The sequence below is a fragment of the Mesoplodon bidens genome (genome assembly GCF_964165515.1).
Source record: "Mesoplodon bidens genome assembly, chromosome: 8".
In the NCBI taxonomy this organism is placed as follows: domain Eukaryota; kingdom Metazoa; phylum Chordata; class Mammalia; order Artiodactyla; family Ziphiidae; genus Mesoplodon; species Mesoplodon bidens.
Window position 1 is genome coordinate 85379301 of NC_138165.1, and position 25779 is coordinate 85405079.

Genomic DNA, 25779 nt, shown 5'->3' on the forward strand with positions numbered 1-25779 from the left:
AGCCGGAAATGAACACATGATGAGAACAATGTTAACCATAAAGGAAGCTACAAAAAGGGACAAGAACTTTCCAGACCAAAGTATAGCAACAAAGACTAGGAGAAATGAACAGCTTTAAAAAAAAAAAAAAAAAAAAAAGAGATAGCACAGCTATGGCCTATGAAGTTCAGGAAGGTCTATCAAAAGATCCCTATCTTCTGAAATTCAAAATGATTTTATTCTTCTGAAACATATCAAAGACCAACATGTGACTTCTATGATGAGAATACCAGGAATAAATCAAAAAAGCAAATTTATATCCTATAAAATCAAACGGCCTACTTATATAAAGTGATCAAATCTCTCTGAATTTTAGGATGTAAAATAGTTCAAAACCCAAATTATATAACATTCTTCTTCTTCCATAGTCATGGTACTATTTCAGTGTATATTCACATTCTTCATATACATTTATTTTTATTTAAAATGAATTTCCTGGACCTAGAAACTTAGACTGCAAAAAAAGTAATTTATCCAATGACAAACACCAGAGTCAATAAAAAAAAAATTCCCATCTCCTGTCCTCTTAGTCAAGTGATATTTCTATTGTTTCAAATTCTCTTACCCACAGGAAAAAGGTATTACTTATTAAATGAGGTTTAAATAGAGGATCACATTAATCTAATTTCCCCTAATCTTCTATAGACATTCAAAGAATGAGAAATAAAAAAGGGACCATACAGAGCAAAACCATCCCCTCTAAAATATCCCAGACAGATGGAAGTGTTGGAAGGAAACTCAAAGACCTTCGTGTGCTATAGTTACTTATTTAATTGGCTTCCAATTTTCAAGCTCTGTGAGGACACATAGTGGGATTATCTTGTTCACTAAACATCAAGCATAGTGCTTGGAACATAGTAGAACTTCAATAAATATTTGCAGAAGAGCTGAATTAATAAATCTCTTCATCCTGCAGAGAAGAACACGTAGCTCAGACAAGTTAGGTGACTAGCCTTGAGGTTCTTCCGGTCTCATTGGCCAGGGCTCTTGCCACTCTACTCATTTTCACCCATGGCTATCAAACCCTCTTCAATAAGGGAAATTCCATTCTACTCTGGGCATTTCTGTTACTTTGATCTAGTGGAATTACATAAAGTAAGCCTATTTTCTCTTCTAAATGGCAGCCTTCAAATAATGTGGAGATGACTTGTGTTCTCCCTATTCCAGGTTACATTTGTGTGGCATGGTTTTTAGTCCTTTCACTATCCTATCAGGTGTCAATAGATGTGGTTGTTTGTTCTTCCAGAGCAGCATCCATAACTGAAATCTCCAGGTGTGGTCTGGCCACAGTGAGGATGTGTTCTCTTCTTTCTGGACCTGCTTTGTGAATGCATTTGGTGTAGCCACAACAGCACAAATGCTGGTTTCCCCATGGCTTCATTTGCATGCCCACATGAGCATGAGACCAGAAGAACCTACCTTCTATATTTGCCTTAAATTTTCTGAATATAAGTATAGTCATATCTATTAATCCCTACTAAATTTCACCTTGTTTGGTCCATTCCTCTAGCTTGTTTCAGAATCTCGATTCTCTCATTCAACATATTAGCTGTCCAACCTAGTTTTTTTTTGGGGGGGGCGGGGGGGGTTCGCGGGCCTCTCACTGTTGTGGCCTCTCCCCTTGCGGAGCACAGGCTCCGGACGCGCAGGCTCAACAGCCATGGCTCACGGGCCCAGCCGCTCTGTGACATGTGGGATCCTCCCAGACCGGGGCACGAACCCGTGTCCCCTGTATCGGCAGGTGGACTCTCAACCACTGCGCCACCAGGGAAGCCCTCCAACCTAGTTTTGAGATAGCTTCAAATTTTATAAGTATGCCTATGATATCTTTATCCAGGTAATTATTGTCCTATGTGGGCAAATAATAAAAATAGTTAATCCTTATAGAGCACTTCCCGTGTGCCAGGCCCTGTTCCAAGCCCTTTTAACCCATTTCATTCTTACTACAAACTTCTGGGGTAGATGTGATTATTTTCTCACATCTGAGATTTTTAAATGGAGGTACAGAGAGGTTTAGTAATTTACCCAGAGTCACAGAGTTAGTGAGTAGCAGATCTAGAAACTTAGCCAGTCTGATTCCAGTCCTCGCTCTTAATTACTAAAGTATGCTGCTTCTCATTGTTATCATGTACCTTTACTGACAACATTCTAGGCTGAAAGGAATCCATTAGTCAATAATCCTTGGGTAAAGCTGCCAATCATTCACCATTCACCATTCACAAAATGACATAACTAAAATCTCTGATAACCCAAGTTTCTCTGTCTTGAGGGTTTTGTCAAATGTTTTTCTGAACACTAAGCATGGATCTGACTGAACTGCCTAGTAATCCCTCATTTTTCCTTTGTGCATTCTCAACCAGACTCTAAAGTCCTGGGGGTCCAGGCCACACCTATGCTTGTCTTATATCTCCCATCGCACCTACTACCTAATGAGCACATGACAGAAATTCAAGTTATATCTGTGACAGATGGTACTAAAAGCTGAGGCGATGTTCCCCTGAGATTAATTCTGCAGGAAGTAGGAGGATAAAGTTTAAAATGCGGGAGTGAGGAGAGACACCCTTTAGCACTTGAGCTTTCAAGTTCTCTACAACAGGGATTCTCTGATGTGAACTCATACATGGATGTATGGGTCTCCAAACCAGTGGCCATGATGCTTGACCCCTTTGTCTCTCAGTCCCATCCAGCCCCCCATACCCTTTTTGGGGGGTAGTTATTCTAGATGTCTTTGAAGAGCACAGCCTGCACCTCACTCCCACTTAGATATCCTGAGGTACCCGGTAGAGCATGTGTGTGGTGTACATGAAGGGTTTAATAAATGCTTGTTGACATAAACCCTCCACTAAAACTCCACTTAAGGATTTTACTGTCAGCAACCCCTCCGTGGTCATAGTCAAGGTTGGGGAAATAAAACTTAGCCCTCCAGCATGCACAAAAAACTAACTAACTAACTAACTAGAGATTACTTCTCTGGGAGATAACAATCAAATACACTCAAAAACAAAATAACTTAGACAATACAAAGTGAGAAGGCAACAATGGACTAAACAATTCTCATTTATCCAAGCTGTTTATATGTTTTGAGGGGCATAGCTGAGTCTTCCTTAATTGTTTTTTTTTTTTTTGCTGTACGCGGGCCTCTCACCGTTGCGGCCTCTCCCGTTGCGGAGCACAGGCTCCGGACGCGCAGGCTCAGCGGCCATGGCTCACAGGCCCAGCCGCTCCACGGCATGTGGGATCCTCCCGGATGGGGGCACGAACCCGCGTCCCCTGCATCGGCAGGTGGACGCTCAACCACTGTGCCACCAGGGAAGCCCTTTAATTGTTTTTTTTCTCCTCCAATTGGCTACCTGCCTATTCCTTAAGTCAAATAAATCTTCACTGTATTACTATCCCTAATAAGTGGGACACAAACTTGAAAATAGTAGTAAAGATAGGAATTGAAGATATGGAAAGTCAATGTCTTTTTATTTCTGTCTCTCATTTCCTTAGGAGATCTGGCACTTTGGCTACTAGAGGATACCCTAATTTTTCACACGGGAATCAAAACAGATTTTTGGCTATGCTAGAATTTGCTTTTTCAGGAGCATAAGTTATAAGTTGTATACCTTTCGTTCTTGGCACTTGAAAACCTACAGACCTTTCTTTACCTAGACTCACATGCATAATTAGTTCCCAAATTCAATTTCTCTTTTTCTTAAGAATTGTCATTCTACATGATTTACTCTGAGGCCAATAAGTAAGTAACTATGCCCAACTCAGAAATATTGCTTACTTTCAGACTGGCAGCTATTTAATGAATAATTAACCACTCCATACTTTCTATCAGGGGTGCTTATATTATCAGGGTAAAGGTATCCTTTATGTCTAAACGATGTCATAAAACAGGCCTTTGCCAGAAAGACGCCCTCATTTATCACATGAAATGCCATGTGGTATTAACAAGGTCGATACTGTTTGTTTAATATATTTTGCTTTCATAGGGGCTTGAAATGATTTGTTTTTGCAGCTGTAACAGAGTTAAATTAGGGATTTAGCTTCAGCTTAGCTAGTTGGGCATATATAACCAGGGGCTATTAATTATCTGCCTAGACGCCTTTGGTCATCTTCCCACAATTTACAGCAATCTTGGGGTGCTGAGTTACACCACAAGCAGCCAGGTTCTATCCTAAAATAATCAATCTTGGCTTCTCAGGAACTGAGGGGAGATTAAATAATTCAAAATTTTATTTCTTATTCCACAACACCTCCAAAACACACACACATGTAAATGTTATTAGTGCACAGCTTCTTCGTTGAAAGACTAGCTTCAGACATCCGTTCCCACAAATGAGAAACTAAAAAAACAAAAACAAGAACACTTTTCTGACCTTAAAGAACCAATAATCAGCCCCCTTCCCCTTTTCTCTCTTCTCACACAGCTGTTCTGCCTTAAATGGACCAGGGGGAGAGGAGGAAATTTGCTCCAAAGATAAATTTGTCCAAAGCCTGCACTTCGATCCTCATTCCTCACTACCTGCTTGTGAATGTCTGCTGGGAGCAACTGCTGAAAAGCTTGGGGTGGAGGGGTGGCGGCAAGCAAGGGGAGAGAAGAAGGGGAGAGAAGGGGCGGGGCAAAGAAAAACTGGAGTGCAATGCAAGCAAAAAGGAAATCTCACACACACACACACACACACTCACACTCACACTCAGACACACACACACACACACACTCACTCACTCAGACACACAAAGAGAGGGAAAAAAGGCTCCCCCACCTCAGGTCCTAACAACGTGCTTCTTTATCAGAGGTTCATTGTCAATCAATTAGCCAAGGCAGCAGAGGTCTGTGAGGTGGGGGCACCCGAGGAAGCAATGGGCAGTGCTGTCGTATTGCTATGTAATCACTTTTGCTCAATAAATAGAGCAGCCCCAAGGTGCTGTCATGTCAAGGGAATTTCTAACAAAACAAACTTCATTTTTCATTGGTCACTCCTTTCCTCCCTTCAGGACAAGAGAGGGTTATTACTGTAGCCTTAAGTTCCATCTTTGTGTTTCTTGCCTTTGATTCCCACTCGGACCCTGCCACTTTCTGGCACTAATTTGTCAGGCTGAACAAAGAGAGGATTTGTACCTCCTGTAAGGTCTCAATTAGGAATGGCTTCTGCTGTATTATGTGCCATTCAGAGAGGACACAATGCCGGTAATTACAGGAATTTGCACTAAATGGCTGAAGAATTCACAGCAAAACTCCCCCCCCCCCCGCCGCTCCCCTTGGGCTTACCCCTCCCAAGGGCTGGGGGGAAAAAAAGGAAAGCAAAATGCTCTGAATGCCAGAGAGATGTAATTACCAACAGCAGTCCCAAGAGGTTAAACAGCAGCCAAAGGAGTAAAACCATAAAAACTGACAGTGTGAAATGGTGGAGGGGATCCCCTCAGCTCACTGTTTTCTTGCTGTCTCTTCCCTTAACATTTTCAATTTCAGTTCAGAATCAGGAACACTGCCCCACAGTGGGCTGTCCGATTTCACCTTCAGATTACAAAGCAGTAAGACACTTCAAGACCGGAGCTTTGCATCTCTTGTAGCATCTATAAAAAAAGGGCCTGGGCCCTTTTATCACAATACTCAATTGCAAGGTTTCTTGTTTGTTGGGAAATTAGAGGAAAAAATCTGTATGTATTAGTGCCAAGAAAACCATGCATCTATTGAGGGGAAATAGATATGTATACATGTCTAATTCCAGAAGAAAACCGGGCTACTGCCTTATAATGGAATTTATACAGCATTTTGTGAACAACCTCATTTAGAACCACTCACAGGTACCTACCCCATAAATATTTTAATAAGCTGCACAGTCATTTGTTTTAGCATTAATATTTTAACACTACAGATGCCCCATTGCTAAACATAATTTTGAATCCCAACCAGTGACGTCATTAAAGAAGCATTCCTCATTGTCTGCGACAGATGTGTTTCTGTAAAGCTGTACTAAAGCGCCAGCAAATTAATTGTTCCTAAATACCACTTTCCTCACGTGCTCCTCTGCTCAGGCACGTTCTGGGACTTTAGGGTCAAACATGAACTTCAACCTTATCAAACTGCCCTTTTCTTTGTAAGTCAAAAATGACTGTCTGAGGGCTTCCCTGGTGGCGCAGTGGTTGGGAGTCCGCCTGCCGATGCAGGGGACACGGGTTCGTGCCCCGGTCTGGGAAGATCCCACATGCCGCGGAGCGGCTGGGCCCGTGAGCCATGGCCGCTGAGCCTGCGCATCTGGAGCCTGTGCTCCACAACGGGAGAGGCCACAACAGTGAGAGGCCCACGTACCGCAAAAAAAAAAAAAAAAAAAATGACTGTCTGCAATTTCACAGAGTTCCACATGGCACCACCACTGACAGCTCTCTAATCTGACCTGTGCACCTAACTTCTGCAGCCCAGCCCACAGTTGCCATTTGGCATTGGTGATGTGAGCATCTGATTAATGTCTGTTTTCCCCAGGGGACTGCAAGTTGCATGAAGGCAGGGACAGGGACCACGTTTGCTTTCTTGCAGCACTGACTCGTCCAGGTGCACCTGAGTTTGGGGCATGTGGTCAGAAACTCAGCGCACAATAAATGGCAGAATGAATGGAAGAACTTAATTTTCAAAGGCATGTTCTCAGGAATAAGCAGCAGCAACTACAAGGGCCCTGGAGGCATGAATGACCAAGGTAGGTTCCAGAACAGCAAGAAGACCACTGTAGCTGGGGTTCCTAATACAGGGCAGCCATGGATCTGGAAAGGAAGCCATGGAACAAACCACACACAATCAAATACAACTATAAAAAGTTCAAGCACATGTGAAGAAATACACAGCTATGCACAAGCATGTATTTTTAAAACCATAACCTCAGGCATTTGGGGATGGTCAGAGTCCATTTTCTCTGCAAGGGCTCTTTAAGTTTCAAAAAAGGATATAGAAAATTCTTCACCTACAGAAAGAATTCAGCGAAGTGAGGCCAACTGCACTATTTTGTAGATTTAAAAGCCAACATTTGTGGCTCCCCCAAATAGCAACTGAATGACATCATGATAAAGAGCTGCTCAGTGCAATCTTCCACTTTTAAAGTTTATTCATCAAAAATATTTAAAGGGGGAGGGACTAAGTGAACATAAATACTTGTAGTCTAAAGAGGCTCACTAAAACCATGAAATACTGTGAATTAGTTTCTCCCTAAAATGATAAAGCCAAGATTCAACTAAAAACGATTTACTGGACTTTTTGACAGTTTGGGAGGTAAACATGCTATACAACCAGATTTTTCACTGAATGTGTGTTTTTATGAGGATGAAAAGTTAGGGGACACAAGTACTAAATGAATAAACAGCTGGTTTAGATTAACTGTGTTTGTGAGAAACATAAATCAATTTTTAAAGTTCCATCTGCTATAATAATCTTTGATAAAATAAACAGCCTCCCAGATAATTTAGAAAACATTCAGAGGTTTGCTTACCAAGTTCTGATATTTTTCTTTTGAGACTCTGCCCCCTACAGGAGATGAAGTATTCCTACCTGAGGTAGGAAACCAGTACTCCAGGCGCGCTTACGCATAACCCACGTGTACCACAAAGCAACGGAGCGTAGCAGTTTCTGATGGAAGAGGGGGCACTGAAGTGAAATTAAAAATTTCTCCTTGAGAATCAGCCACACTGTACAGATTAGGACTGACTCCTCCCCACGCCAAATGAGAAACATACCTTTGCCCCATTCGAACTCCAAATCAAAGCATGAAGGTAAAAGCTGAGCAGCAAAGGAGTTTTAGACGACATTACCCCTGTCTCCTGGGTTCCCTATTACCACCCATCCCCACCCTATTCTCCAGCCAGCTATTCAGTGAGCACCTGATTCACACAGCAAAGGGCAGCATCCTAAAACGTGGACCCTAAAGCAGCTGCCCCAAGTTCTATCCCAGCCCATTATGTGATCCTTTACCTACTCTTTTCCACTTAGCTTCCTTCCCCCTGTCTCTCCTACTCAACTTTCTATGCCTTTTTCCTGTTTTAATTTCTCCATCTGCTAGATGTGGTGGACCTGCTGAATGGTGCCCTCTACCTGCATCTCTCCTTCCACTGAGTGTCAGAAATGCTACTGAGGTGGTACAGAATGTGGGCAGGGCACACTCCATCAGGAAGCAAACTTAGGAGAGGAAGGTGAAGTAGAAGCCAACAAAGGGACCATCTTTTCTAACACCTGAGGCTTTTCTTGCCTCTTTTACTAGAAAGTTCCCCGATTCATACTCTGGTTTCTACCTTGAAAATTAAGCTGAGCTGTTCTCCCTGATTCCAATAACAAAGCAGATTTGTTGCCCCTCTCAGCCGTCTAAAGCCACAGGAGTGTACCATAATTCCAGCATGTCCACAGAGTAAGCACTTATAAATTATTGTTGAATGGCTGAACTTTGAAATATAATATATGCACTAGTATAATAAGATACTGAAATGTCAATAATTTCTAAAAACTGTGCTAAAACCAGCATCTCCTTAGTTCAAAAGCATTTTCCAAAAGTAGCTGGCTGACCTAACACAAGGTCACTCATGCCTGCACACATACGGCCCTCACTTAGTACGGCTTCTTTATCCGCTCGGGGTTGCTGGTCTCTCCCATCCCACCCTGCAAGTGTTTGCTTCCCAGTTACCGAGGCCCTCCAGACAAAGCAGGGATGATTTACTTAATCTCCCCTTTGGGTAAATTATTTTTCAGTAGTAAAGGCGATCATCATAACTAACTTAAATTCAAAGTTTCACTGTGCCACCACTATTTGGCTTTTCCATGCAGGAACAAGCAGGAAATTGCAAATTTAGTCTTGACTGGTGGTGAGTTTCCTGTTCATTTCTAAACAACATACTTAAATCTGATACGCTTGAATTGAAATTTTCCAAATCAGCCTTCCAATTAAAGCTACCTTCATGGTAAATTTCTTGTGACAAATTGTGGGGTTTACTGAAATAACTTGATTTCATTTACAGGAGATATATAGACTTGGTTTAGTGCCGGTTGTTTTCTTTCTGGTTTACTGTCTGGGGGAAGGTGAGAGGAATGGTGAGTGGGGGAGAGAAGCAGTAATAGGGTTTTAAGAACTAACAGATGACTGCCTTGGCCTCCACCTTGTGTCTCACCCTCCACAGCAGTTCCAGTAGACCCAGGCTTCCCCAGGATGAGGCACCGGCCCATCGTGACTCAGAGGTCATCTGCTGAATCATCTTAGCCCTGATCTTAGCCACCTCCGGGTTTTCTGTCAAGGCTGACTTTCTGGATTCTACCTTAACAGGGTTTGACAAGGTCATGATCAATGACAGTTACTGACTACAGACATTTTCCTCGCCTAAGGAGGGCTAGAAGTCAGCTTTGGGCTTGAATGTCTCTTAGGAGACAATCTGTGACATCCACATTCCCAGTGACCTTTATTTAAGAAGGCAGAGGAAATGTCATCACAACAGACTCGGGAAGCCTAAATTCTAGCCTGGTATGCTTCAGCCAAGTCATTCTGATTCAGTGGGTAGATCAGAGCTGCTTCTACTTACTTCACCAGCATGGCATGAAGACGGACAGATGGTTTAATATAGCAAACTCCTTAAAGGAGAGATGCCTTTTAAACAAGAGGTAGCTAGGACTGGTCTCTTGAGGGGATTTTTAAAGTGAATTCCAATTGTGGGATTCAGGATTGTTCTTTAATGAGCTTTAGGCTGAAAATTTGTTTCATACCTGCACATTTGAAACTCTGAGCAGTGAGACCTCGCTCCAAAGACAAAGTCGTCAGGATGCTGAGGAAGCTGGTGGTCACAGACTGGCGTTTGTTCTTCCTGAGTTCATGCCCACCCATCTGATCCTTGGGTTTGGTCCTCAGCGTGACCTGCAGGTTTTGTTCTGAACTCCTTGCCGCATTGGCAGCTGTTTTCAGAGCCTCCATCCACTCCTGGGCCCTCTGCCGGGTCTCAGCACGGAGGCGGAGGACATCTTGGGGGAAAATGACTTGAAAGCAAGAGTCACAGTCATCCAGGTTGTCCATCTGGACGGCCAGACACACATCCACATTGTAGCTCAGCAGGGGATCCTCGTCCAGCTTGCCGGGCTGAAAAGCCATCAGGTAGGCCCTGCTCAGGACAAACGTAAATGCCTTCCAGTTGTTTTGGATGGTCAGCCTGTACAGTGTCCCTGATTTGAGGATGTTTTGGTACTCTTTGGGGCCATCCAAGACAGGGGACGGCACGAGCAGCTCACTGGATTTCTTCTGCAAACAACGATTCTGTGGACAGTCGACATGATGACCGAGCCCCGGTGAGTCAGCCAGCTCCTCCGGCCGTCCCATGTAAGCAGGCGCGGCGGTGTGCACACCTTCCCAAAGCTTCTGCCCCCAGTCCAGAGCCTCCCATGGCGACTCTGCCTTTAGCTGCAGCTGAGTGTTGTCATACAGAACAGTATCCACCAGCCTGGCCTCGAGGTTGCCCAGAACAGATATGCTCTGGAAGTGTGACAGCTGGTACGTGGTACAGAGGTTTTGATTCCCACTGCTGTCGAGGCTGTAGAAGTATAAGCTGTAGGGGGAGAGTTCTGCGTAACAGCTTTGCCAGTAACTGTCATGGTCCTTCCGAATCTCCAGGTAACCCTTTTTCAGAATGTTTGGGAATGCCTGCTTGTGTTCTAGAAAGAAAGGAAAAAAAAATAAAAAGAAGCAACATATTAATCCATTAATATGAATGAACTGAATGAGATGAAAAGGCAGGTGCCAGAAACCAAACAGATCAGGGGTTGACATCCTTCTGGCTCAAGAGTAAGTACTGGGAAGGGGGGTGTTGGGGGTTCATGGTCAATGTGACATGCAGAAGTCTGTTCGGAAAACAGAAACACCGAATGACTGGGACTATGCCGTGTGGGCCCATGAAACAGCTGCGCTTTGCCAGGATTTCTTGTTTTCTAGAGAACGCTCTACAGAGTACCAAATACGAGAGAGAGAATGTTCCTCCTGCCACCTGACCTAACTCCCTGCTAATACTCATCTTTCTTTAGGTAGGTAAAGCCAGGAAGGGCCAGTGGAAAGACCAGAGCATGAAGTGCACTGCACTTCTCATAAACTCCTGTTTCTCAGATGCCCCCATCGGTCTTCAAGGCCAGGCCATGAGCCTTCTGGCTCATAACCAGTTCTCCAGCCGTGCCCCAGCTACTCACTTCTTAGATCTCTGCTTGGATAGCAGCTCCTCTCACCTCTGAGCCTGTTTATGCTGTTCCCTCCGCTTGCAAGGCCCCTTTCCCACCACTTCCACCAGCTCTGACACACTTACCCTTCACTCAGCCATCCTCTCTTCCAGAAAGGGAGTCTGTCCCGACTCTCCCAACCCCCCTCTCTCGCCTGCACAGACACATCCCTCGGTCAGTATCAGGGATCCTTACTATATTATTCCTCTCTAATGGGCTCTCATCAGGCTGTATTATAATACCATTTATAATTTTTAAATTATAAAAATAACTTATAGGGCTTCCCTGGTGGCGCAGTGGTTGAGAGTCCGCCTGCCAATGCAGGGGACACGGGTTCATGCCCCAGTCCGGGAAGATCCCACATGCCGCGGAGCGGCTGGGCCCGTGAGCCATGGCCGCTGATCCTGCGTGTCCGGAGCCTGTGCTCCGCAACAGGAGAGGCCACAACAGTGAGAGGCCTGCGTACCGCAAAAAAATAATAATAATAATAATATTAATTTATAATTTTTAAAGAAGTGTGTCTTCGCCACTGGTCTGTAAGTTCCACTGAGGAGGGGGGCAAGGTCTGTCCTGTCATCCTTATATCACAGCACATAGTATAATGCCTGGTACACAGTAGGTACTTAGTAAGTACTTGTTGAATTAGAATAGAAATAAAGCTTCTACTATAATGTCCACCATATAATAGGTATAATTCCCTTCCCTTCTCTTCCCCTGTGTTTCACAAGTTCATCTGGTCATGCCATCTTTAATTAATGATTAGCTGCAACAGATACAAATTTCATACTTTAATAAAAGGGGACTGTCACTTGGGAGATGTCCTGATACTTTCATCAGGCATGAAAATGAGGGAGCTCTCCTCCCTAGTAGAGCTTTTCATTTCTGAGATGTTTCTCAATCTTTTTGCTGGCACACATCGGAGACAGTCATAAAACTAATTGAGTCACTCCCTGAAGAAGAGAAATCACATTCCCAAAGGGTATGATTTCTGATCTTGGCTGGAGAAAAAAAAAAAAAAAAAAAAGAGTAACACAGATCTAGATCTTCAAATAGCAAACCAAAAGAGAAAATGAGAGAAATGCGACAGAGAAAAGCCAGTTTTACCTGCTTTACATCTCTGCTCCTGACATTCATTAGTATTTCTGTGGTAATTCAAAAGCCATTAATTTCTTGCAACCCACACTAATCCCTTTGCAGAGAGAGATAATGGATGCCTATTCTCCGTTTTCTTTTCTGATAATGCAGTAAGAGAGGCAGTGCTGTTAGAGACACTGATGCCGCCTCTCCTCCTCTCATTTCCATCAGGTGCCGAGGACAGTTCAACCTTTTCCAGAATAAGACGCATAACCTCGCGTCCCTCCATCCCCATCCCTCCTGTGACCTAACACCTCAGGCATGCATCCCGGAATAAAATAAAAACCATCTCTCTTGCTTTTAGCTAGGAATTTTCCTCTCCTTTTCTTTCCTCCCTGAGAGCTTTTTACAACAGCTTCCACGAATTAGAAATTCTAACTATAATTGGAATCAAGCCAGAAGCAAACCTCACTCCTTTCTGACTGTATAAGCTAGGGTGGCAGATGCCAGCTTGGGTGGACTGAATAGAAGTCTAACAGGGAGTCTCAAAAGTTTCCCTACCTTCTTGCTGCAGAATAAGGTAAAGAATGCACTGTGTTTCAATATTTTCTCCCCACCTCGTCTCAGCCCTCTCTAAATAGGTATGTTAAACTGAGATAGAAAAGAGGGGTGTTAATCATAGGAAGTGGCCCATCCTTATAGGCTGCAGTTTGTAGTGTAATTTCTTGGAAAAGAAGAGAACAGATGTGATCATGAAACTAATCTCAGCATGTATTCCTTTCTGGAGGTCCTGTTTATTTCAAACCTTATTAATATGTTGTGTGTGAAGTATTAATTATCTGACTGTAGAGGGCTGGAGAACTACCATTTCTCTTTAATCTCTAGCTGCTACTTTCTACTGAATCTGGAGTTTATTTTGAATATTTTTGCTATTGACAAATCAGAAGTTATATACTTAAATCTAAGCTTTCGTTAATTTACTATAGTTCAACTTTTGTTTCCCCGGACCATATCATTTCATCACATACATTCTTCTAAAGTGTTCCATTTCACGAATGAATAATATTATCTCTGTCTTAATTAATATCATAAGTGGCTCAGGTAGAACAGCTGACAAAGGTTATCGCCATTTCCCCAGTGAAAATGGAGAAAGGTGATCAAAATGAATCACTGTCTGTAAATTTCATACTGAACCCATAAGAGAGTCATTCCCTTGTGAAAAACAGCAAGAAGCAAAAACAAAAACATAAACAAAAAGAACTTGAGAACTCTTTGCCTCCCCATTGCTTTCCACTGTGGCTAGTTACAAAGACCTGAGTCAGTTCCTCCTCAACAAAGATCCCTTTTCCCTCTCCTCCTGGTCCCACAGTACCCAGCGCAGTGGCTTAAGGGCAAAAATTGCTACTGATTGACGAGGAAAAGGGGCTTTTTCCCCCTCATGAACCTGACTCATTTCTGTGCTGCCAACCCACCGAGGAGTTCCTCTTTTGCCATTATTTCCTCTTTCTGTTCTCAAAAAAGTTCCCATTCTCAGGCCACCATCTTAATCAAGATCTTAAATGGGCTCCCATTTCAAGTCCTCCCCCCGCACCCCACCATGTCACACTCAGTTACCGGGGTAACCTTTCTGGATCACTCATAACCTTTCCCATGCCCTTCTCATCAGCCCAAAACCCTGCACAAGTTTCCTGGTGTTACACAATAAAGTCCAAACTCCTTAGACTGGCCTTAACACATTTTCTCACAGAAAATTTCAAACACAGTCAAAGGCATGGAGAAGAGTAAAACGGACACCTGTGGGCTCACCCCTCAGCTTAAAAGTCATCAGGCTTCTGCTATCCTTTTTCCTCTTTCCCAGTCCTCTCCAACTCTTGCTTTTTATTGTTTTTTGTTTGTTTGTTTGTTTTTGCTGGAATACTTGAAAGCAAATTGCAGACATTTTATCATTTCTACTGTAAATACTTCAGGCTGTATCTCTAACAGATAAGAATACATATATATACCAGTTTCACACCCAAAACATGAGTAATTGCTTATCTAATACCCAGTCTGTATCTCATTTCCCCAGATTCTCTCAAAAAATTTCTTTATACAGATGGTTTGCTCGATTTAGGTCCACACCTTGATTTGGTTGGTAGGTCTTTTAAGCCTCTTTAAATCTATAACAATTCCCTCTTTCTCCTTTTTTTTTTTCATGCCATGTATTTATTGAAGAAATTCATTCCTTTGTCCTGTAGAATTTCTCACATCCTGGATTTGGCTGAGTGTATCCTCACGGTATCAGTCAAATGCTCCTGTATCCCAGGTTTTCCATCAACTGCTATTTACTTATTTTATTATTATTTTTAAATATTAATCTATTTATTTGGTTGCACCGAGTCTTAGTTGCGGCAGGCAGGCTCCTTAGTTGCAGCTCGCCAGCTTCTTAGTTGCGGCATGCATGGGGGATCTAGTCCTCTGACCCGGGATCAAACCCGGGCCCCCTGCACTGGGAGCAGAGTCAACCACTGTGCCACCAGGGAAGTCTCTCATCTGCTATTCAGATCTCAAGATCCAGTTAGGGTTTTTTTGTTTTTTTGTTTTTTTTATGCAAGAATATATTACAGGTGGTTGTCCTACTTGCAGGGATATGGAGACTGATTAGGAGGTTCAGAGGATGTTAGCCTGACCCTTCCGTTTTGAATTTCCCCAGGGACCTTTCACACTGTAGCCACTCTCTTCCACTCCCAACACTCCAGCCAGGGGACTTGCTGTGACTTCCATTACTGGCCCCTCCCGACCTTCAGGCATTTTCTCTCACTGTTCTCCCTGCCTAGATTTCCCTGAATCTCTGCTTGTCCATGTTTTCATCATACGTGAGAGCGAGTATAAAATCTCACCTTTTCCTGAAGCCTTTCTTTGTCCCCTATAGTTGAACACAACTGTTCTCCTCTGAAGCCCCATGGCTCTATGGCTACATCACCATGATGACTCATTCCAGATACTATTTCACACTCATCAAATACGTACTAAGTTATATAATAAAAGTATTCCAAGAAAATCAATAAGAAATGATTAAAAACAGTTTCTGCCTCCACATCCCGGCACCCACAATCCTTCTGCCCAGACTGTAGAGCGTTTGATAGGAAGCCTTTAGACAGTATACATATGTAATAATAATATTATAAATAATAATTAGGCATGTTCCCATATATTAGCATATGTAATTAAAACGTGCTTCTATTTGGGTTACTTTATGCAATTCTGTTTTTTTTAAAAACCACCATGTCCCAGATCACAATAAATGAAACATTTAGGTAAACATTTAATTTACCAAAAAAGTCTGAACTGCCTGAGTCAGCACCATGAATGATGTCATAAGACTAGAACTTCAAAGATCAGACAATAGTTTAAAATGAAAGATAAAGAGCAACGTTTTAACATTTTCAAAGAACTCAAAAGCCTATGTGGTGTCAGTATTCCAAATCAAACTTATCTAGGCAAATTTAAAGGAAACATTTAAGTTCTTACAACAAGATGAATAAATGTGAAAGGAAGCTGAAGTAGAGAGTGAATGGAGTACCATGATGCTATAGAATCACATTCTGTCCTACACAAGCCCAAAAGGACTGCCTCTCAAAGTTCAACAGATTTATTACATTTCCTTTGCCCTTCATCGTCTTTCTTTTCAGTTTCTCTACAGGTTATCTAGGCTATTGTTAGCTAAAAGGATAGATGATGTTAAAATCTGAAAGCCTAGCAAACAGGATTTACAACTACACATGGGCTCAAAACTAAGGGAGCAAAGCAATTTGACACACATTTACTGAGTACCAACTATGTGCAAAGTAGAACACTAAGCTTTATTGGAGACCCAAAGATGACAGACATCCTCAAGGTACTTAAAATTCAGTTTTGGCAAATGACTCTAATAGGAGGCTTCCAGATCAATGATAAAGGAGGAACCATAGCGCCACTTCAGAACAAAGACACTTCTATGATTTGGCTCTTCTTCATGAATGGCCAGTGCCAATGACCTGTACTCAACTGCTACTGTCTCTTGACTTCCAGATCCCATCCCCAGCCTCCCAGACTACAGTGCCACTTGGTTCAACCTCACCTCACAGCTCTGACCCAGGTGCTGCCAGCACTACATGACAGCCTAGAGCATGGGAGAATGTGACTAGACTCCCTCAGATACAGACAACCTGAGAACCGTCTGTCTACTCACTGGCCAGCCCCACTTCCTCCTCCAAGACTGCACGCTTCTCTGGGTTAGTTACAACCTCTAGGCTTCAGGACTCAGCCCTAGTCCTCAACTCCAATTTCTGGACCTCCCCTCTTACTGAATGGCCTGCTCTTAGCTCCACGCACCCTCGGAGTAATAGCCCCTTCTGGCACTGTCTGACGCAGAGACAGGAGGCAACTTTCACTGACTGCTACTGACTGCCTGGAACCCTGTACTGAGAAAGATGCTGAGGCCACATCCAGACACAGTGGGGAGAAAGCACCATGATGTCACTGAGGTGGGAAAAGATACATGTTATGTATTTGCCATCTGGTTTTAGGATCTTTATAAACACAGGTCCTCCCCCTCCTTGATTCCAGAGACCTAATTCTCTCTTCCACAAGAGTAACATCCTAGAACTCTTAGACCTCTTCATCACGAAGTATTTTCCAACTTCCAATGCGGTACTCCTTCATTTTTCTCACTCCTCCACCTCACCTACCTTCCACTCCATCCTTATAAGGACCTTTAAACATGAAGCCCTTCCACCTCACCCCTTAAAGTCTCTTCCTTGTTTCACTGGACTCCTTCCTCTAGACTCTGTAGTCAATAGTTAAAACTTGTTTGCTCAGACTTCCCAGATTTAAGCACCAACTCTGGATTGTTACCATCACCTGTTTAAGGCCAGCATGCTCGAGGAAGACTCAGAAGTATTAACAGAGGTATGTTAGCTCATTTCAACTGCTATAACAAAATACCATAATCTGGGTACCTTGTAAACAACAGAAATTTATTTCTCACAGCTCTGGAGGCTGGAAGTCCGAGACCAAAGTACCAGCTTTGGTACTGGTGAGACAAAGCTTCCTGGTTGATAAAAGGCTGTCTTTTTGCTATAACTTCACATGGCGGAAGGGGCTAGGGAGCTCTGTAGGGTCTCTTTTATAAAAGAGACTAATCCCATTCATGAGGGCCCCACCCTCATGACCTGAGCACCCCCAAAGCCTCCTCTTAATTCCATCACTTCAGGGGTCAGAAGTTTAACATATGAATTTTGCGGGGGGACACAAATATTCAGACCGGAGCACCGGTCAAACATAGATTCATGTTGCTCAACTTCTTTCATAGCTTTAATCCTGACAATTCATTCTTTTATTCATCTCATGGATCCCAAACACAATCCAAGAACAATTTTTCCACATCTTCTTTAGTCTTTTCAAACTGCAAACTGCACCATCTCTTTGTGTACCATAGGGAGCTCCTTTACATATACTATACTTGGCTTCACTTCAACATTACACTAACCAATATCCTATACAAGTAAGACAGAGCACATGTGGTTAAGACCACATGTGCTAGAGCCAACTGGCCTAAGTTTAAATCATAATTCTGACCTTACTGGCTGGGTAACCCTGGACAAATTACTTAACCCAAGTCTCAGTTTTATCATCTTTAAAATGGGCTATATTAGCACCTACCTCATTGTACTGTTGTGAGGAAGAAATGAGTAACTCTCAGAACAATTCCTGACACATCTTAAGTATTCAATAGATGTTTCCTATGTTAGCTTCTGGTCTCCAAAGAAGAAGCTTCTTGCCTCCTTGTTAAAGCTAACCCTTCCACCTTCACTCTGTACCTAATTCTTTCCCCCTTCTTCAGAATCTCTTCCTCTATAACATCTGAAAATTAACTCTCTATGGATCTCTTTTCCTCTTGTCTTCTAATATCCTAAGGTTTGTTGTGTTTATTCAAAATTATGCACTTGAACCTATGTCTTCTATGGCTCAATCTGTCTCCTTCCTTCAGATTCCAGATTCTTCTAATGCCTCTACTTTCTGTCCCGCACAATCTGGCCTCTGATTATTGCTGACCTCCCCTCACATCATCTTACATTTCTTCTCTCACTCCAGCCAAAAGCCTCTCATGGGTTTTGAACAAGCCGAGCACTTTCTGGCCTCAAGGACTCTGAAGCTGCTGTATCCTAGGTTTGGGACATCTCCCCCCAGCTCCACTGATTTATTCAACTCCCTCAGCTTTTCACCTCAAAGGTGCCATCCTCAGTGAGGCCTTCATCCCTCAGCACCTCAGTTAAAGGGCCCCCCTCAGTCCCTCTCTATCTTATAACATTGTTTTATTTCGTTCAAAGAACTGCTCCTTGAAGACAGAGACCTGAATGTCTCTCTCACTTTGTATTCCCAGTGGCTGGCTCTGTAAGTATTTGTCGAATGTATGCACCAAGGACTAAGCTAGAATCATGGAAACGCCAAGTGAATCAGACAGATCCTGTCAACAGTTTATAGCCCAGTGACAGCCCTCCTTTCTCTCTTCACAGGTCCCACTTTCTCTTTTGCCACAGTCACCCTAATGTGAGTCCTCATCACCTCACATCATGATGACCGCAGAGCCTTCTCATTTCCATCCATTCATTTCTTTCCATCTACCAATCCACCCCACATACTGTTAGGGCCTGAGGGGACCCAATAAACAACATCACTTTTTTTCACCCAAGTTCTAAACCAACTGAGATTAATAGAGGGTAGTCAGACGCATAGAAATCAAAGCATGAGCCAGCTGGAGGACACAGCTTAGGTGTGTAGCACCCCAGAATTCCACAGACTCACCAATGAGTCACCCACAGCACTGGATCAGCACAGGCTCCCCTCCCAGGGGCTACCCATGAAAGGCTGATGGGTGGTGGAGCAGGCCTAGAGGAGCGGACCAGAATCAGTGCTTTCTGTAGAGGCTGAGTTACACATGCCTGGTTCCTCTCCTAAAGTTGCCCCTAAGTTACTCCTCCCCAGGGTGGAGTGTGCAAAGGGAGGGAGAGAGGCCAAGAGGGCCATTCTAACTGATGAATCTTTACATGGACACGAAAGCTATAGGGAAGGAGATTCCCTGCAACCCACCCCCCACTACCCTTGGCCCCTGCCGGCTTCCAGACTTTCTGTAAAATATCCTTTTAATCTTGACTCTCAAGAAATTTTCAAGTGCTTCTTGCCAAACATATCATGTTAATTCTCTCTGTCTGGCTTTGAAGGTCCTCCATAATCTCAGCCCACTGCTCTCCAAAATGTAGTCCTGCTCTGGCTTAGCCTCTGACCACCCCACACAAAGCCTGTGTTCATCTCCACCTCGGCTGTGTGCTCAACCCTCAGTGCTCGGCTGGAACATCCTTTCCTCAATGAAGACTTCTCTGACATTCTAGACCACAATCAAGTCTCTTTTCTTTACATTTCTGGTTAACAAAACACTTTTCCAAGTCTATTTGTTTCATGTTATTATTCAACTGTGTTTAAGCCAGAGACTAGGGGGAAATTAACCAAATTTAGGTCTTTGTTCTCATTAGAGGCATGAGGGAAGTGAAATTAACAGGATGCACATCAATCATGACACTGCCACAAATGTCCATAGCAAAGAACATGAAGAGAATGATGCTACAGGAACCAAAGAGGGGCTGTGTTTTGTACATTTTCAATATGGTATATAAGCCCTCACACAGTGCTGGCCACAGTAGTGCTCACAGATATTTGTTAACTTATTCTGGTAGAAATGAACTAGGCTCAAGTGATATCTCTTCTGTGAGTTACGTTGAAGATCTTTCTTTGTGGGTAAAAGAGAATATCCCATTTGTTCTCCCTTCATTAACCTAGGGGAAAAGACATATCTGTGCAGGCTCTAGAAGAAAGAGATCCATAACATATCTAGCTATGTATTAGCTAGACACACCAGCTGGGGATCTTCTCCATCTAAGTTCTTTGTGCTATGAGCAACAGTGATAGTGCATAAGTCAACACAGAGCTGGTCAATTTCACTTCTCAAGTGTGAACCTGACCAGGAGATCACAGACCCAACCTCTTAAATTCAGAGGTTTTCTGCCTTCTGTGACAAGGGTAATTTCTAGTGCTTATAGAACTTTTTGACCCAGAAAACATTTCCAAACATCAACTTTCAAATGAAGCTCACTCTTGGCCATCGTGAGCTTCTCATTCTGTTTCATTAATCTATATGAATTAAGTATAAAAGAATCTCTCATACTTATGCCACCAGATTTTAAGATAAGTGGCATTCCATTGCTATATCTTTGGGTAACACAGAATCATAGAAACTTAGAGCCAGAAGGGACTAGAAATCTCTTCAGCCCAGCCCTATATGAAGTAGAACCTGTCAGGTGCCTCCAGCCTATAAACTGTCTCCCCCTTATTTACCAACGGAACCCTAATTTTGCTCAGTTGTCGAGATGGCCTCTCCCCTGCCCCACAAAAAGAATCATGATTTGTTTAACCCAATCAGAAACCGCATTTTCCTTTGCCAGAGATTGCTTTAGGGGAAGGCATGCAACCCAGTTCTGGCTGCAGATGAGGTGCTTTTGGGGTCCTCTGGGAAGAGACCCAGAGGAAGTGCCCTGCTTTCCCTTCCTGACTTTGGCGGCCGATATATATCCTATATCCTTGGGACTGCTGTAGCCATCTTGCATAAATGAGGGAGAGAAGAGACACTACCAATATACTGAGGATAGCAGAGGAAAAAGATGAAAAGTACCTGGATCTTGATGACCCTGGCGCCACCAGAGGTAGGTGTCCTTAAGTGTTTACTGCATACAGTGTTTGATATTCACTAAGTGTCCAATAGCTATCTGTTAGATACATGAAAAAATAAGATGATAAATGGCCTCACTGTTCATGCCACTTTCAGCTGAGTTTCTATTACTTGCTTCTAAACACATTCTAACTGATTTAACAGATTTGGAAAGAGGTTCCAGGAAACAAAGTGACTTGGCCAAGGTTATACCACAGAGTGTGCAAGTTGAGAGTGGAACTCCAACCTCCAGACTTTCAATCTAGATGACACTGTGCTTTATCTGTGGTGGAGGGGATGAGGCCTAAGCTTCCTCAGAATTGAGAGGCAGTATTAGAGTGTGGTTATGTGTGGCCTCCAGAATGGGCTTGGCTTGGGATCCTAGCTCCACCACATACTAGCCAGACGGCCTTGGGTGAGGTTACCTTCTCTAAGGCTTGGCTTCCTCCTTTGTAAAATCAGCAAAATATTAATCTCTTAGTCTAACATATTAAACTATTATTAATATTAAATAAGATAATGGATGAATATTTCTTAGCACAGGTCTGGGCATAAAGTTAACTCTCATTAAGTGATAGCTCTTACTGACAGTATTAATACTAATAAGATTCATTCAACTTGACTCAAGCTTTAGGTAAGGGAAAATGAAAGAGAGGCCATTTTCACTCTGGAAACAAACAAATAAAACTGTGCTGTCCTGATTTTCCAAGCACCAATACACAGAGTTCAACCAAACACCTTGCATATGCTCATACCTGATATGATAGAAAGTTGTCTACAATACAATACATTTTATCAAAGAACTGCCAACCTAGTGTGGGAGATGAATGTACAAGCAATTACCTATAATGTGCGGCAGGATAAAATGTGCTATGGAAACATAAAATAAGAGAAAAAAAATAATTTTAATTTAAAAAAAACACAAGAAACAGAGAACAAACCAGTGGTTATCAGAGGGGAAAGGGGTCAGAGGAGGAGCAAGATAGGTGAATTAGAAGGATTAGGAGGTATGAACTACCACGTATAAAATAAATAAGTTACAAGAATATGATGCATGGTACAGGAGATACAGCCAATGTTTTATAATAACTTTATGCAGAGTATAATCTATAAAAATAGAAAATAGGTATGTTGTGTACCTCAAGTTAATATAATATTGTAAGTTACTTATACTTCAATTTTATTTTATTTTATTTTTTTATTTTATTTTTTTTGCGGTACGCGGGCCTCTCACTGTTGTGGCCTCTCCCATTGCGGAGCACAGGCTCCGGACGCGCAGGCTCAGCGGCCATGGCTCACGGGCCCAGCCGCTCCGCGTCATGTGGGATCTTCCCGGACCGGGGCACGAACCTGTGTCCCCTGCATCGGCAGGTGGACTCTCAACCACTGCGCCACCAGGGAGGCCCAATATACTTCAATTTTTTTTTAAATGGAAAAATATGGAAAGGTCTCAGGGATGATGTGGCATTTGAACTGGTCCCTGAAAGAAAATGGAGGATTCTGAAAAGTGAAGAAGACAGAGAAGGTATTGTGGGTGAAGAGACATCATGAACAAAGTCCCAGGAGCTTGAATGCACACAGCACATTCAAAACTAGCACACGGATGGGGTGAAGAAAGGTGCAGGTGATAAGCTTGGAAAGATGGGAAAGATATCTGGATGCTTTAGAAAATTTACACTTGATTTTGTAAACAGTGGGGAACCATGATTCATTTTTGAGAACAGAGTAGCACGAAAAGATCTGTGTTTTAAGAAAGTAACTCTAGCAGTTTGTGAAATTAGTAACTATAGTGCTCCTTAGCCAAGAAAGATAAAATACATTAACAGAACAACCGCAAAAAAATGCCAGACATTTCATTTTCAGACTTCCCATATACATTTGTTAGGAATCAGGATGCGGGCTAGCAATGAGGCATGTTGGGTTTCCGAAAAATATAACCAATGGAAACTATACAACCATATAAAATCAACTTTCTGTGACCTATTTTAGCAATTTCTTTGCACTGACTAATCTTGCTGAAGGGCGAATCATAAATTCAGCAGAGCCCATGTCCTGGTGACCTCACTTGTTCTTAGCCCGTAGGAATATTCCCACCTCTACTGGCTCCAAGTCTTTTGAGAAACATCATAATTGAAAAAGCAGTCATTTTAGTATAAGTCCCAAATTTGGCTTTCTTTTTTTTTTCTCTAGTGAAAGATGGGGAAAAAGGGAATCAAAACAGAGCAACATAGAACTCCAGATAAAGAAACCATACTGCCATGGTTTTTCTAGCCCTACAGAAAAACTCTGCTTGAGACCTTCTCCTAAAGTACAGCACAAGAAAAACAGGCAGAGGGATGGTACCAGGTCACCAGAGAGTGAAACCGACTGAAACAAAAGCCCAGCTGACCACTGCCCTTGCCAAGCAGATGAAAATGTAAACACAGGGAGAGAAAAGTCAGTCAGATTCGGGCAGTCTGCTGAGTTTCAGAGCTCCACAGCTAATGCCAAGGAGTTCTTCTAAAACTTTTTTATTTGAAAAATTGCAACAGCAGGTCATCCAGAAGTAGAGTCACAAGGCACGTGGAAATTCTTCTGTGTTAACCAATTTCAACCATACCTATATTCCCATCATGACCTTCCATTACCTCTCTGACTATAGTAATTGGCTCCCACACAACCGTAAGTCAAGGTCAGTTCAACAACATCAAATAATATCATCTTAGAGTTGGGAAAGATTATAGAGATGATTTAACCTGCTTCACGAGTTTACAAACCAAAGGCAGTAGACAAGTGATTTTTCCAAACCTACATGGTGAGTCAGGGGTAGAGCTACAATACAATGCTTGCAAGTCCTTGATGAGTGTTCTTTCCATATAGTCTCACCTGCCTCTACCGTGTGCATATACTTAGAGGGATGAAAGAGAGAGAGAGAGTGTGTGTGTATATACCTATTTTTCATATTGATAACATATCTAGTGTCCACACGTTCTTATGGCGTTTTATGTTCTTACCTTAATATATGTTTATATTTGGATTGTAATTCTATGGTGTTAGAACCCCATCTTTTTTATCCCCCAGGAAATTCCCTGCTGCCTCTGGCTGTATCATTACTTAGTGAACAAGAACAGGGTAACAGCGGTGCAAAGGGGGAAAGGGCTAAGACAGATACTAGCCAGGGGCATGTCTGTACAGAATGAAGATTAGTGCTAGGACTGAAAAGGAGCCACTGTGGTTGTGGGATCAGGGTCCTCCCTCAGGGCTAGTTCCCAGTCACACCTCGCTACAGCTGCCTAGGGCATGGCAGACCCTGGGAAGGCAGGAGCAAGGGAGCTGGCGCTGAGGAAGCTTCGGTCTCCACCACCTACCTTGAGGTTCTCTAGAAATAGCTGCCTTTGAAATGAGGTGATGACTGTGTTATTTAATGGATGGGTACATCCTTTCATAATGTATACATATATCAAATCATCATGATGTACGCCTAAAATATCATACAACTTTGTCAATTATACTTCAATAAAGCTGAAAAAAAATTAAAAAGAACTGCTGTTGCCATCTCTATTCCTTCCCCATCAGTTTATGACCTAAACTTTTTGCTATGACTATTCTATCCTCAGGTAATGCAGGTAGTCTTAACTACATTGGATTCAAGCTATACTCCATCCACCTAGTAGGACCCATTGGCAGTACCCTAGCACTTAGCATAGTCTGTCTTCCTGAGGCAATGAAATCTCTAGAATGCATTCACAGGCTTCTGAATAAGACTGAAAAAGGAAGCCAAAGATGGGGCAAAACTCTGAAGCCTTCTTTCCGTGGTCACAAACCCAGAGGGGTCGGTTTGCTTATGCTTTTCTGTATGGATAACATTTAAGAGTGTGAAAGGCAAAGTTACAGTCTTCCTTTTGCAGATTCGTTGGTCCTCTAAAGGACTGTGACCAGCTCTGCACTGTTCATGTAGTAAATGTATTAAAGGCAGGAAACAATCCTTGCTTAGCTAGACTGCTTGGGTGGGTCTCAGTTTTCCTAACCAGTGATTCCCTGAGGGAGTAATTTTAGTTGATGAATATTATCACCCAGGTCTGTTTCCTCCACACCACTTCCTACCCTTTACTCCCACAGGGACTGATTGCCAACAAGCCTTCTATAGTGGAGGGTTCTGGAGACTGAGAACTACTGGCTTCCAAAGTAGGGGTCCAGCTCCAGCTTAGGGATTAAGAGCATGGAGTCTGAAGAAAGAGTGCCCGGGTCCAAATCGAGGATCCACTTGTTACTAGCTGGGGGGCTGTAAGCACATTCCTTAAGCTCTCTGTACCTCAGTGTCCTCATCCTTAAAAAGGGTTCAATAAAAATACCTATATCACAGGAGTGTTATATGAATTAAATCAGCTGTTATCTGCACAGCACTTAAAATAGTGAACAAAGTAAGTGTTTGCTGCTGTTATTGTTATTTTTTCCCTTCTCTTTCCACCTGGGCTCTCTCACTTACCCTGAGGATGAACACACCGGGTGCTCAGATGTTGGCTTTGATAGTAACAAGTAGGCTGTTAATCTCTTTGATGTATTCTGCTCTCATATATACCAAAAACCTAGGAAAGAAGGGATCTTCAAATCCAAAGCAATAGCCTTCTGTAAAGAAACACTATGAGGGAACAGGGAAAAGTTGAGGAGTGATGCAAAAAATTGCCTCACGTGACTGCCAACT

At 42.8% G+C, this 25779-nt stretch overlaps 1 protein-coding gene across 11 annotated transcripts in view; it reads right to left on the minus strand.

Moving 5' to 3' along the window:
- PLEKHM3 (pleckstrin homology domain containing M3) overlaps nucleotides 1-25779 on the minus strand; it is a 193118-nt gene that overhangs the window by 138096 nt on the left and 29243 nt on the right. For all 11 annotated transcript variants that reach the window (XM_081242662.1, XM_081242661.1, XM_081242659.1 and 8 more), the window contains one exon: nucleotides 9758-10693. In XM_081242662.1, coding sequence (XP_081098788.1) covers nucleotides 9758-10693 — 936 coding nt within the window. The remainder of the gene's footprint in view (nucleotides 1-9757; nucleotides 10694-25779) is intronic.